The sequence below is a fragment of the Hippocampus guttulatus genome, chromosome 4 (genome assembly GCF_054856545.1).
Source record: "Hippocampus guttulatus isolate MCC_2025c chromosome 4, RoL_Hgut_1.0, whole genome shotgun sequence".
Classification (NCBI taxonomy): Eukaryota; Metazoa; Chordata; class Actinopteri; order Syngnathiformes; family Syngnathidae; genus Hippocampus; species Hippocampus guttulatus.
Window position 1 is genome coordinate 24,620,046 of NC_141264.1, and position 12,914 is coordinate 24,632,959.

The 12,914-nt window shown below is 45.4% G+C and overlaps 1 protein-coding gene across 4 annotated transcripts in view; it reads left to right on the plus strand.

The window, feature by feature from the left end:
- Positions 1-12,914, plus strand: part of mon2 (MON2 homolog, regulator of endosome-to-Golgi trafficking) — a 28,229-nt gene that overhangs the window by 3,648 nt on the left and 11,667 nt on the right. For 2 of the 4 annotated variants that reach the window (XM_086109102.1, XM_086109103.1), the window contains exons 3-21: positions 1,555-1,682; positions 2,380-2,511; positions 2,683-2,812; positions 2,895-2,992; positions 3,362-3,508; positions 3,990-4,184; positions 4,404-4,528; positions 4,674-4,813; positions 5,407-5,560; positions 5,655-5,845; positions 6,002-6,083; positions 7,323-7,504; positions 8,405-8,517; positions 8,997-9,101; positions 9,778-9,858; positions 9,938-10,011; positions 10,135-10,225; positions 10,658-10,759; positions 12,195-12,305. In XM_086109102.1, the coding sequence (XP_085965228.1) occupies positions 1,555-1,682; positions 2,380-2,511; positions 2,683-2,812; positions 2,895-2,992; positions 3,362-3,508; positions 3,990-4,184; positions 4,404-4,528; positions 4,674-4,813; positions 5,407-5,560; positions 5,655-5,845; positions 6,002-6,083; positions 7,323-7,504; positions 8,405-8,517; positions 8,997-9,101; positions 9,778-9,858; positions 9,938-10,011; positions 10,135-10,225; positions 10,658-10,759; positions 12,195-12,305 (2,381 nt within the window). The remainder of the gene's footprint in view (positions 1-1,554; positions 1,683-2,379; positions 2,512-2,682; positions 2,813-2,894; positions 2,993-3,361; positions 3,509-3,989; positions 4,185-4,403; positions 4,529-4,673; positions 4,814-5,406; positions 5,561-5,654; positions 5,846-6,001; positions 6,084-7,322; positions 7,505-8,404; positions 8,518-8,996; positions 9,102-9,777; positions 9,859-9,937; positions 10,012-10,134; positions 10,226-10,657; positions 10,760-12,194; positions 12,306-12,914) is intronic. The other 2 variants (XM_086109104.1, XM_086109105.1) reach the window with 1 other exon arrangement.

Sequence of the window (12,914 nt, forward strand, 5' to 3'; positions counted from 1 at the left end):
AGCCATCTCTAAGGCGTTTACCGCCATCTGTATTCAAGGCAGAGTTCCCCAGATTGTCAGTTGCTTTGACAGCATTTTTCGCTGATCTTTCAAGGCCCACAAAGTATTGTGTCCTGTGGCAGTGTTGCAAAAAAAAAAAAAAAAACCCCCACCCATTAGCCCATACAAAACAAATCTGTGTTACAAGGGAGCAGAACGTTGCTGCCCACCACGCGCCGCCAAGCGTTCGAAATACTGGACACAGATTGTGTTTTAATACAATACTTAACCACGTTTATACTTTTGTATATAGCCGTGGATGATATAGCGAAACTTGTGGTAAAAATATATGCGAGCGGTATACGTCCAACCCAGGTTAAAATCAAATGAATGTCAGCGAGGCCCACTTGTAAATATTAAATGAAGAGACTGTACGGACAGGTTTAAAATTTCAGTTATGTATACATTTGAGAAAACTTTATTTGCTGTCGAAAACTAGATGGTGCTATTTACTTAAGTTTTGTGCAACCTTTTTAAAGACATGGTGAACCCTCCCCGAACTTTTTGTTTCGAATTTTAAAACAAATATATCTGTTGTCAAACATTGTATGTGCAAAGCCATTTCGATAAAGAGTTGGCATATGTATTTTTTTTCTCATTTTGATGCCAATATTTTCCCTTTTACTGAAAATGAATACTGACTCCAAATACTGTTTTTTGGGGTGGGGGGGGTTCTGACAAAAACCTATTGTTCTATCTCTAAAATATATACATACTCTGTTTGAGTGTGAGTTGCGTTAAGCTTGACCAAGTTACGCGTTAGCATCCCCCCCCCCCCCCCCCCCCCCGCCTCATAATTGTAATACAGTAATGCACATGCTTGGCCACCTGTTCCTGGCTTAAGCAGTGTTGAAGACACCCCAAGACCTCGCTGGTTGGCAGTTTGGGTGAATGCGACACGATCAAAGCAAATCTTGCAGAGTGGAAGCAAATAGAGCAGAACATGTCAAGGGATGTTCTTTGTTGCGACACTTCAAGCGCAACGCTTTTCCCACTGACTTGGGATCTGAGGCGCTTGAAACGTCGCCGCGAATTCTGGTCTCCCTTTAAAAGTAAAAGAATGTAACAAGTTGTGGTTCCCCCTGCGGCGTCATACAGTTGATTGACCCTCTCTTTGTCGCAAATAACCATCTTGATGTTTATTTTTTTTTCTGTGGAATTTGGGAAACCGCAAGATGGTGCCCTGGCAATGGCTAATGGGAAAGTAGTGCCAATAAACTACAACAGTCCCGTGCCTTTCGAGTTTTAATTGTTCCGTGACAATGCTCATATTGCAAAACATTTCCAAGTCACCTTTCCCCTTTGACATGAATGGAAATGCCATTAATCCGTTCCAGCCCCACAAGAAACGGCAACAAAATGTGTCCACCTTTTTTTCTCTTTTTTTTTTTAATGCACCAAAAATTCGGTCACCCGCAATAGCCCTAAATAACACCCCCCGCCCCCCACTATTTGCAGCATTGTTGTAAATAAAATACTCTCAAAATATGTCATTCATGTTCATGTTTTCTGCAGCTCTCAAGGAGAACAGCTCCGAAGTCGTGCAGCCTTTCCTGATGGGCTGCGGCACCAAAGAGCCCAAAATCGCCCAACTGTGTCTGGCTGCCATCCAGAGGCTCATGTCCCACGAGGTGGTCTCTGAGGTACCGGACTGGGGGCTCGGATCAGCCACGGTGTTAATGCAAATGCATACAGCACACCGAGGCTAATGCACGGGGGTCATAAAGGCCATCAAGACTATCTGGCCGAAGGACATTCTGTCATGAATTATTGGTGTCACCCTGATTCGCTCCAGGACACGCACACTTGCACACACACACACACCGCTCTTGTTTGTGCAGGTGTTCCTAATGCTGTGACCAGTTAAGCTTGCCTGCAAGATGAATTCTCGCAGTATGGCATAAGCGACTCTGACAATAACATTTCTCTGTTGATAATCGGCTTGATTAAATAAATAAATAAATAAATAATAACATGACAACTGTGTAAAAGAAGGGGGGGGGGGGGAAATCTCAACTCAGGACGCAAAAACTTGTACAAGAGCCACTCGGCATCGTCGATCTTGTCACGACTTTTTCCATCAACACTGAACCAACTACAAGGTTAAAAATCACCGCCAGCGGCCTTCAAAAAGCAATCGGCGCCGACCCTTGAGGGATTTGCACAACCAGCTGTGACACCCACGAAGTGTCACCATCACTTATATTGGTATTGAAATGTCCTTGGACTGATGCTTTTTGGCCCCGAAGCGAGCGGTATCTGGTCCCTTTGTACGCATTACGAACTACCAAAAAAAAAAAGAAAAAAGAGCAAAACACTCATTACCGTTTGTTGTTGCAGGGCGCGGCAGGCAACATCATCAACATGCTGTGGCAGCTGATGGAGAACGGTTTAGAGGAGCTGAAGCTTCTGCAGACTGTGCTGGTACTGCTGACTACCAACACAGTGGTCCACGATGAAGTACTTTCCAAGGTAGAAACGCACTCCGGCCCGGGTAGTCCGGCTATAAAATGCCCATACTGTATCCAACGCCATCCAATATGCTGCCGAAGCACTCAAAAAGGACCAAAATGTACTTCCTCTTAACACTAGAGTCACATTAAATCAATATTTGCATGCCGCTTGTGACGTGTGCTCGTCCAGGCCATTGTGCTGTGTTTCCGGCTGCACTTCACCAAGGACAACATCACCAACAACACGGCGGCGGCCACCGTCCGGCAGGTGGTCACCGTGGTCTTCGAGAGGATGGTGGCTGAGGACGAGCGTTTCAAAGGTCACAACTCGAGGGCCGTGGGAATGGGGGTGTTTTTTTGAACGATTCCATTAACCGAGAGCAAATTCTCTTCCCGTCCCAGGTATTGTGGAGCAGCCTCCCCCCGTGCAGGGCAACACCAACAGGCGGTCTGTCACCACCCTGAGGCCAAGTGCCAAAGATGCGTACATGCTTTTCCAGGTGTGTCCACATGGGGGCAGCAGCCTCGTTCACAGCTGTATACCCTTTAAACATCCCACTTGAGTTGATTACCTTTAATCTCGTGTACCTCTGTTCATATTTGTGCAGTAGTATAGCAAACATCCACAGTCAATGCTTGAATTGCTACGATGAAGGCAAAAAAAAAAAAGGTGTCGATTTGTTCAATGTGTTCTGTGACCATATTCCGCTCATATCTCAGATCATCTTTCCCCATTCAAGTGAATGGAAATACCATTAATCCATTCCAGCCACCCTAAAAACAATCCACTCCAACCCCCCCCCCCACCCCCCACCCCCCACCCCAAAAAATGTGACGTGTTTCTCAATGTCATCTACAACATTTTACAGGACCTGTGCCAGCTGGTGAATGCAGACGCCCCCTATTGGCTGGTGGGGATGACTGAGATGACGCGGACATTTGGCCTGGAGCTGCTGGAGTCTGTCCTCAACGATTTCCCCGGCGTATTCCTGCAGGTGGCTCCAACACCTTTTCAAGTGGTTATTTTTTATTTTATTTATTTTTATTTTCTTAATAGATCGGTGCCCGCTTGAGGGACCTGTTGCTACTATCTACTGCTACGGTCACAGCAGGAAAGAACTTGGATCACATGTTCACGTTTTCTTTAAGAACACCATTTGAGACGTCAAGGGATACAAAATGTGGAAAGACAATCTGAGATTGTGGGATACGTGATAAATGAGGGGAAGCACCAAGTACAGTTCAGTTTATTTAACTTTGGTGCATTTACATGTAACGTTAACTCATTCACTCCCAAAGACGTTTTTAAACGTCTTTTCAGACTTGGTCCAGAATTGGCTGGTACTGAATGAGTTTTTAAGTCTTCCAAATATTGTTTTTTGTATTTTATTATTGAACTAAAAATCCTACTTGGGGTAACAACGCACCGTAAATGAGAAGTAATGTGTTGTATTTGACCAATGTACCTCTGTCTCTCCTCTCGTTCTTGCCGCACAGCACCAGGAGTTCAGCTTCCTGTTGAAGGAGCGCGTGTGTCCGCTCGTCATCAAGCTCTTCTCCCCCAACATCAAGTTCCGACAGGGGAGCAGCAGCACCGCTTCGCCGGCCCCCGTGGAGAAGCCCTACTTCCCCATCTGCATGCGGCTGCTGCGCGTGGTCTCGGTGCTCATCAAGCACTTCTACAGTCTGCTGGTACGAGCGCGTGGCAGACCTCCTCTCTAAGGCCGCCGCCAATCCAGATCAGAGGTTTCCTCAAGGATGAAGCTGGGAAATGGGGAAACGATTAGCATCGGATTAGTTCGCATCAGCGATTTTTCAAGAGGAGGATCATCTAATAATGCAGCTTGTTTTATTTGATGTTTTGTTTTGTTTTTCTTCCTTCTTCCTGACTTTCTTTTCCCCGCCTTCAAGGTAACAGAGTGTGAGATCTTCCTGTCTCTGCTGGTAAAGTTTTTGGATGGGGAAAAGCCTCAGTGGCTCAGAGCCGTGGCGGTGGAGTCGGTGCATAGGCTGTGTGTGCAGCCACATTTATTACGGTAAGCTTTACATTTCAAAGCATGACACATTGTCGATCATTTTTGCGGCAACAATTTTTATTCTTTAAAAAAAAAAAAAATTGCTCGAGAAACGGTTAAGCATTGAGGCTAATTTTAAAGTTTATTTTCTTTTCTCTTGCTGTAGTTCATTCTGCCAATCGTACGACATGAAGCAGCACTCCACCAAGGTGTTCAGAGACATCGTCAATGCCCTGGGCTCTTTTATCCAGTCCCTCTTCATCGTTCCTAATGTGGGCAATGCTTCAGCTGTCAGCGCACCAGCTGGTACGATTTGGAGCTCTTTTGAGACCTCAGCATTTACAAAGAAATGACTGATGCCATACCCTCATGAATATCAGGTTGCCCAAATAAAACATTAAGGCAGGGGGTGTCAAACTCATTTTTGTCACGGGCCACATTGTGGTTACGGTTTGCCTCGGTGGGCTGTTCTGAATTTTGGGAAACCATATAAAAGTTGAATCACCTCCACATATTACATATACAACGCACAACAAATTTATGAATAGCTAGTTTTGAAATCAGAAGTCAAGAATAATGACTGTTATTGTGGATTACATATGACAATTAGAAATATTTTAGTTCAGACTCCAGCAAGCATCATGGAACTTGACGTGCTTGATTTCCTTTCGTGGGCCACATAAAATGATGTGGCGGGCCAGATCTGGCCCCCGGGCCTTGACTTTGACACCTGTGCATCAAGGGCTGGGCGATACGGCCTCAAAATAAAAAATCCAGATTTTTTTTTGTTTTACTGTGCTCGTAAAAAAGGCTAATCAAACGGATTAACTGCCAAGCCCTACATGAAGTCTGTTGCAAGTGCCCCTCCCCCATTTACTAAACTTATCAAACTTGTTAAGGTGGCTCGGGATCGGGGCCCCAGGGCACGGCTCAGGGCGGTCCAGGTCTAGGAGGCGTCGGCGGGACCCTGACTACCCAGGCTGCGTTTGAATACCGCGGAACCTGGATCCCACTGATGACCGTCAGCGCCCAGGGCAGTGCCAAGGCCACCTAGTAAGCCACCCCCCCCCCTCCCCATACCCCCACTACCGCCGTGTCGTTTGGAAACACTTTTGCCACACGTCACTTCCATTCCCGTTTCCGCTAGCCTGGAAATGCTGGACAAAGTGGAGCCGCCGTCCATCCCCGAAGGTTACGCCATGTCGGTAGCCTTCAGCGCCCTGCTTGACCTGGTCCGGGGCATCACCACCATGATCGAAAGGGAGCTTGCGGCGGAGGAGGCGGCGGCGGCTGAGACCAGGGAGGCTCGGCCTGACCGCGACTGGCAGCCGCCACCTGGTGAGATGCGATTTTGCGCTGGAGTTCTCCTGCGCTGTTCGGAAGCTTGGCGTCTGTTGCTGTGGGTAATCGCTTGATGTCATGCTGGGTTTTGGGTTTGATGGGTATTCGTGATGGTACTCTGCCTAACGAAACCCCCCCCCCCATGCGTCTCAGGAGCTCATCTGGTGTGGGAGGAGATGGTCAACGCCTGCTGGTGCGGTCTGCTCGCCGCCTTGTCCCTGTTGCTTGACGCCAGGTAAATCAGCCAGTTGGATTTTCAAGTGCAACTGCACTTGGACATGTGAATTTTGCTGAAGAAGAAACACCGAAGTCCGAGGCACTGCCAAACGGAATCTGGAAGGAAATACAGAACAATAGAATCACACCCCGCATCAGAGGACAGTGGCTCAAAATAATTTTTTTGAGACATCACTTCACCGTGTTTATCGTACTGATTATTTGTTGAGTTTGATCAGATTGGGAGTGTTGAAAATGTCATTGTCTCTTATCAGTCGGTAGGTAACAAGCAAACAGGTAGTACAAGAAACTTATCTCTTGGTCTACACCAGGTGTCAAACCCGAGGCACGGGGGGCCAGATCCGGCCCGCCACATCATTTTATGTGGCCCCCTGAAAGAAAATCATGTGTGTCAACTTGCATGGTCCTTGCTAAAAAAAAAAAGTCAAATTGTCATGTGTCATAAATGCCGTTGAGATTCTGCAATAATTTCGTTACCCTTATAAGTAATAATGTGATGAAACATTTTCGTGGTTTCACTGTCATAACGGCCCTCCGGGGGAAGACGTAACTCAAAAGTTACCCGCGACAAAAATGAGTTTGACACCGCTAGTCTACATCTTCGCTCGATGTTCCCTTTTTTCAATTGCCACAATTTGTCCAATTGTTGGCAGTATTCCAATCTGCCGCCGCCTCTTGAAACCACCGCCGTGCCGATCGACTTTTAAGGCGCTCATACTTCTTACTCCCGTCAGACAGGCTTTGTACTCATAAACACGGCGACGCCTTCATCAAACAGACCCTTGACACACATTACTGGAGTTGGAGGTGAATTTGCTTTGCAGACAGACCAGAGGAGTTTCATTGCCGGGATACCCGCCCCCTCCTCCCTCCCTCCCTCCCACAATGCTCTTTGCTCTTGAATAACTTCCAAATACCTGAACCCTGTTGAACCGTCCTCATGCAGGTGTACCAGACACAGTGCAGAAGGAACTGATTGCATCGTATTCTCCTTGACTTTTGACTCTAATACGATTCCAGCCTTGCAAAGATTCTCATGAACTCGATGCAATAACTTTCCTTTGCCGAGAGGGGTGTCCAACCTACGGCCTGTGGACCATTTGCAGCCCGCAGCATGGACATTTTTTGTTTTGTTTTGTTTTTTCACGGGGGTGGGGCAATGTGAATGACTTCACCACAGCACATTTGCAAAGATGAATGACATCGAACAGTACACTCAGTGCGTGTGCGTTTGCAGCACCGATGAGACGGCCACCGAGAACATCCTGAAGGCCGAGCTGACCATGGCCTCGCTATGCGGCCGCCTGGGCCTGGTGACTCCGCGCGACGCTTTCATCACAGCCATCTGCAAGGCTTCTCTGCCGCCGCACTACGCCTTGACCGTTCTCAGCAGCAACGCCGCCAACTTGTCCAGCAAAGGTAAGCGACCCAGTAGCCGATGCCGAAAATAACGTTTGCCTAAAATAACGCGAGGGTTGTTCTTAAAATGCCATTTTGCTTTGTCAGAATATCCGAAATACATGTGAATGTAGCGTGATTGATCGGGTTGTGAGTTTTTAAATTGGAAAGTTGCTCTGTGTAGAGAAAGCAAATACAGTTGTTTTTTTTGGGCGGGGGGGGCTAGATTTGATTTATGAGCAAGTTAAAAGTAATAGAGTACTTCAGGTACAGTACTACATGCAAGTAAAGTAGGCTATCAAGTTTGTACATATTTCTGCTTATGACAATATAAAACATTCCTATTTATACCCCATAATGATACGTTTTCATTACGTCACCCGCAATTCCCAGTCAATTCCAAGCGTTTGAATTTTGGAATTTCCTCGAGCTTCCCATGGAAATTTACCGGATGGTTTCCACCCCTTTGCAAACTTATGTTTGATAAAAAAAAGATGCGCTTCATTCTTGTGCCTGCAGTCATGTGTATTGATGTTAAATTAATGAGGTTTTCTTATCCTCGCGGTCTGAAGTGTGTGCTGCGTGTGAGCCGAGTTGATCGCGTTAAACTCTTGGCATTTTGCCTCTCCCCAATGCGCCGTCTCTTATTGCAGTAATCCATAACGTTATGCCGGGACTTCTAATTAAGAACGTGCCCGGGGAGTGTTAAAACGTGCGCACGCAGCTTCTCTCCAAAAGGCCCCCTTGGACATTCAACATTTGCATATTATCTTGTATAGATAAAGCCGGCTAATTGGTCTGGCCATGTTGAGTTGATTAAAAGAGCTTCTCCTGCAGCCTCTGATTGTTAGTTACAAATCCCGGATGCACAAGCAACCCAACATGTTTTTTGTTTTGTTTTTTCTTCTTCTTTTCCTACAGCCTACTCGATTCAGGGCCAGAATGTGCAGATCATCAGCCCATCGAGCGAGTCCCATCAGCAGGTGGTGGCCGTCGGGCAACCACTCAGCGCCCAGCCCCAAGGAACCGTTGTGGTAGGAAAATATAAGATCGTGATTGTTGGTGGGCAGACGCAAGGATTGATTATTAGGGATGCACCAATGCCAATAAACTGTATGCTATATTTTAGGTTTAAAGTTTGGCATATTAATTTGAGAAGAATGTGATGCACGCGCTTTTTTTAAATTTTATTATTATTATATATATATATATATATATATACACACACACACACACACAGTATTTTTTAAATATATCCTTAAAAACACGGATTCTGAACTACTAAAACACATTTTCGTCCAAGTTGCAATACATAATGGCTTGATCATGGATTGGAGCTCTGTTAACGGTGACTCCTCAAATGCAAGCACTTGTCGCAAGTGCTGTCGGTGCATCCCAAATTGAAAATCTGTCTTCCCCCCGCCCCCCCCCTCCTTTGAAAAGGGGTCTTTGTTCCAACGTACTGGACTACGTGGACATTGCTCTCAATTCTTACTTTGTGTCTCTTGTCAAGCTGACGGCCAAGAACATTCAGTGCATGCGGACTCTGTTGAACCTGGCCCACTGCCACGGCGCCGTGCTGGGCACCTCCTGGCAGCTGGTTCTGGCCACACTGCAGGTACAAGTGCCAACTGGTTCTCCACAGCGATAATAATGATTTAAAAAGCTTCACCTATTTTGGTGTTCATTTTAGGGTGTTTTCACACACAGTCCTTTTGTAAAATGATGATTTTGATGTGGAAAACAACTGCAAACAGCACTGCGATTTATCCATTTTGTATTTATATTGCACTTAATTGAACGGTGTTTGTTTTTTCTTCTTCTTTCTGCCTACATTCTTGCTGCTGGAGGCTGTAAATTTCCCCAGTGTGGGACAAATAAAGGATATCTTATCTTATCTTAAAAGCAATCTCACCCTTCTGTTTCCACATCTTTTATAAAAGAGGACACAGATTTTAATTTTTTCTTTTTTGCATTATTTTATTTTTTTTAATGCCAAATAATTATGAAATATTTTTAAAATATTGAAGAAGAAAAAACAAGTTTGGGTTTCTCTGCTTCTCACAAAAAAACATTTTCTACAAATAAGTTTACTGTTATTAGCAGGGAATATAATCATCTGTTGACTGAGAAATGGATAACGACATTTTTTTTTGACTTATTTTCTTTTCAACACACACAATACCAATTCTAAGGCTGTGTGATTGCTTCTTTGGGAAAACTTGGATATCCCCCCCCCCCCCCCCCCCCCACCACTAATAAATGTATCTTCCTTCTTGTCATCATGATCCCAGCACTTGGTGTGGATCCTCGGACTGAAGCCAAGCGCCGGCGGCGCCCTCAAGCCTGGCCGAGCTGTGGAGGGACCCAGTACGGTACGTTTGCCCTGCATCGTGTGCCATGCGATTGCGACGGGCCATTAACTGACAATTGATTTGTCTCCGTCCCGGTCAGGTGTTGACCACGGCTGTGATGACCGACTTGCCGGTCATCTCCAACATTCTCTCCAGACTTTTTGAGAGCTCCCAGTGAGGACCTGTTCAACTCTTTCATTTTCTTTCAAGACTGTTTGAACGCATCACACTGATTGTCGTCACGAATGCTGACGGTAATGACTCGCCCTACAGTGACTCATGTCTTGTGTCATCTAGGTACCTGGACGATGTTTCCCTTCATCACTTGATCAACGCTTTATGTTCTCTTTCGCTGGAAGCTATGGAAATGGCCTACGGGACAAACAAGGTGCGTTGGAGATGTGCCTTTAAGGGGCGTGGCCTAGCACAGTTGTACCCAACCCCCCCTGCCACGGACCGATATTTTGCGGACCAGCCAACATCCATCCGATGAATATTGCTGCCCGTCTGATAATCTGCCTCATTGGACATATTCGCCGCGCAATAACTCTTTCGCTTATTTTGACTATTATTGTATATATATTTTTTAATATTGGCAGTTGGGGACAACTGGCCAAGTTTTCACTCTGCTGTCACTGACTGTGGCTCTCCTTGCCCTCATGCTAGGGCATAACAGTGACCTTAAATTGTTTTGGGCTTTTTTTTTTTTCTTTTCACACTTGAACTGCGGCGCATCAAATGCGAACAAGATTTGGCCCAAGAAAAGGAAAAGAAAAATCATAAATTAACGAAGCTACGACTCGTATTGTCTCGCAAGCAGGAACCATCGTTGTTTGCCGTGGCCAAGCTGCTGGAGACGGGTCTGGTGAACATGGATCGTATCGAGATTCTGTGGAGGCCTCTGACTGGACACTTACTCGAGGTGACACGAAACACAATATTCTGCTGTTTTTTGGTGCTAGACTGAAAACCGATGTTTTGACCATTCATCTCGGGGAGAGGAGACTCCCCTCGTGAGAAAAGACTTTGAAGTTGTTGTTTTTTTTTCTTCACATTTTATTTCTTATCTCCCCTCTCTCTTTTGCATTCCTGTCTGTTTTGCAGAAGGTAAGCGAGCATCCTCTCATCCAAACTTCTTTGGCTTTTTTATCCATTTTGTTGCTCTCTGCCCAGTTCTTATCTCCTCCCTGTCAACATGTTGGGAGTTAAGTTGCTGCTGTCTGTGTATTGTGTCCTCTGTGCTTCCAGTCTTGATTTTGAAATTTGATTTGCTGCCAAAGCAGGGTCTGGCATTGTCCCGCGCGCGCGTGCGGGCGCAAGCCTCACATTGACACTCGATTTCTTTCAAAAGGAAAACCTGACAGCAATTTCTAGGAAGAAAATATCTAAATTATTCATTTGACAGAATTGAGGAAGACCATGTCATTTGCATAAAAGCATCATCGCCTCAGTCATTTTTGAATGCCTCTTGCAACACAAGAAAAAAAAAAAAAACACGACAAATTCCACCAAAAAGAATTGTCCACTTGCCTTGATTCAACCTTTCGATGAGAGTGATTGGGATTATTTAAGAAAAAAAATCCCAATAATTTTTAAAAATATTACTATGAAAATAAAAATGGCTTGGGCAATTATCAAGTCTCACGGGATTCATGTGTATCCGCAAGTGGAATGTCCTCATGCTGTCAATGAATCTTATCATTTTTATCACTTTCATCAATTTTTTTGTGCTGTGACTCAACGTGAAGCCAAGCCATGTCCATACATGCAAAGCTATTTTTTTTCTCTGTCTACAACGGTCATGAAAATCTGTCTTTCACATGAACCGTAAGGTGCATGCCAGTTTCAGATGGCACTTTGACACCAATCTGTCAGGGAGAAAAAAAATAAAATAATAAAGCATGCGTGCATGGTAAAATTAAATTGGAATACATAAAGGAGAGCCTAAAAATGCAGCTTTTGCCTTCTAGCGGCCTGTTTGTGGCCTAAAATGTGCACCACAATGTATAGAAAAAGCCTCTTTTTCTGTGTGTGTGTGTGTGGACATGGCACATCTCCCAAGTGTGTCGATACAAACGTGCTTGATTGCACTTTGTATGGCGCAAACATCTCGATTTTATGATTATGCATTTGCTTGATGCGTGCCGCACACACGCCCACGGCAAAATCTCCTGGGAAACTAACTGCCTTTGTGTTTATTTATTTATTCTGGGGGGGGTGGAGCCTCCCCTGCGATCAGAACTGATCCAGCGGAAGAAAAACGCACACAAATCCACCCACGCGTCCACAAACGCGCAGGCACTTGATTCCTTTGCGTCCGTGTTTGCATTTCTGCGTGTATATGATGTGTCCTGCAGGTTTGCCAGCACCCAAACTCCAGGATGAGAGAGTGGGGGGCTGAGGCCTTGACGGCCCTCATCAAAGCTGGCCTGGACTACAAGCACGAGCCGCCGCTCGGCCACAATCAGGTAGCGAAACCTGTCGCGCGACTCGGTTTCTTGAGTGCCCAAACGTTTTCGTCGTAATCGTTTTACAGTACTGTGATTTGAAATTGAAACCGTTGGTGAACGTCATTGCAGGCCGTTAAAAATGACGTCCCTCCCGACCCCCAAAGTACATTTCTGATGATGAAACGAGATCCATTGCCGAGCTGTACCAATGCAATATAGACTGTGTATTTTGTTTTCTGACAATACTTAACTCATTCAGTACCAGCCAATTCTGGACCAAGTCTGAAAAGACGTATAAAAACGTCTTTGGGAGTGAATGAGTTAACTATATTTCACATTCCATAAGTCTCTATGGCAAAAAAATAAATAAATCACGTCTGTCACCAAAATGCACGAATGCAGTTAATGATTGGATCGCTGCCAATAGTCTTTCAGGTATGAATTGTATTTGTGTGTGATGATTCCTTTTCGATTTCCAAAGTTGCCCCCTGCAATTGGCGTCTGAGTCTGAGGGAATACTCAGCTATCTGCCTTAGGTTGTTTCTTCTATCTCGTGGATCGCGGGCCTGTTCACGCCGTACAGTCGGCAATCTCAACCACGCCCAAGTTCACGACCTTCTGTGTCTT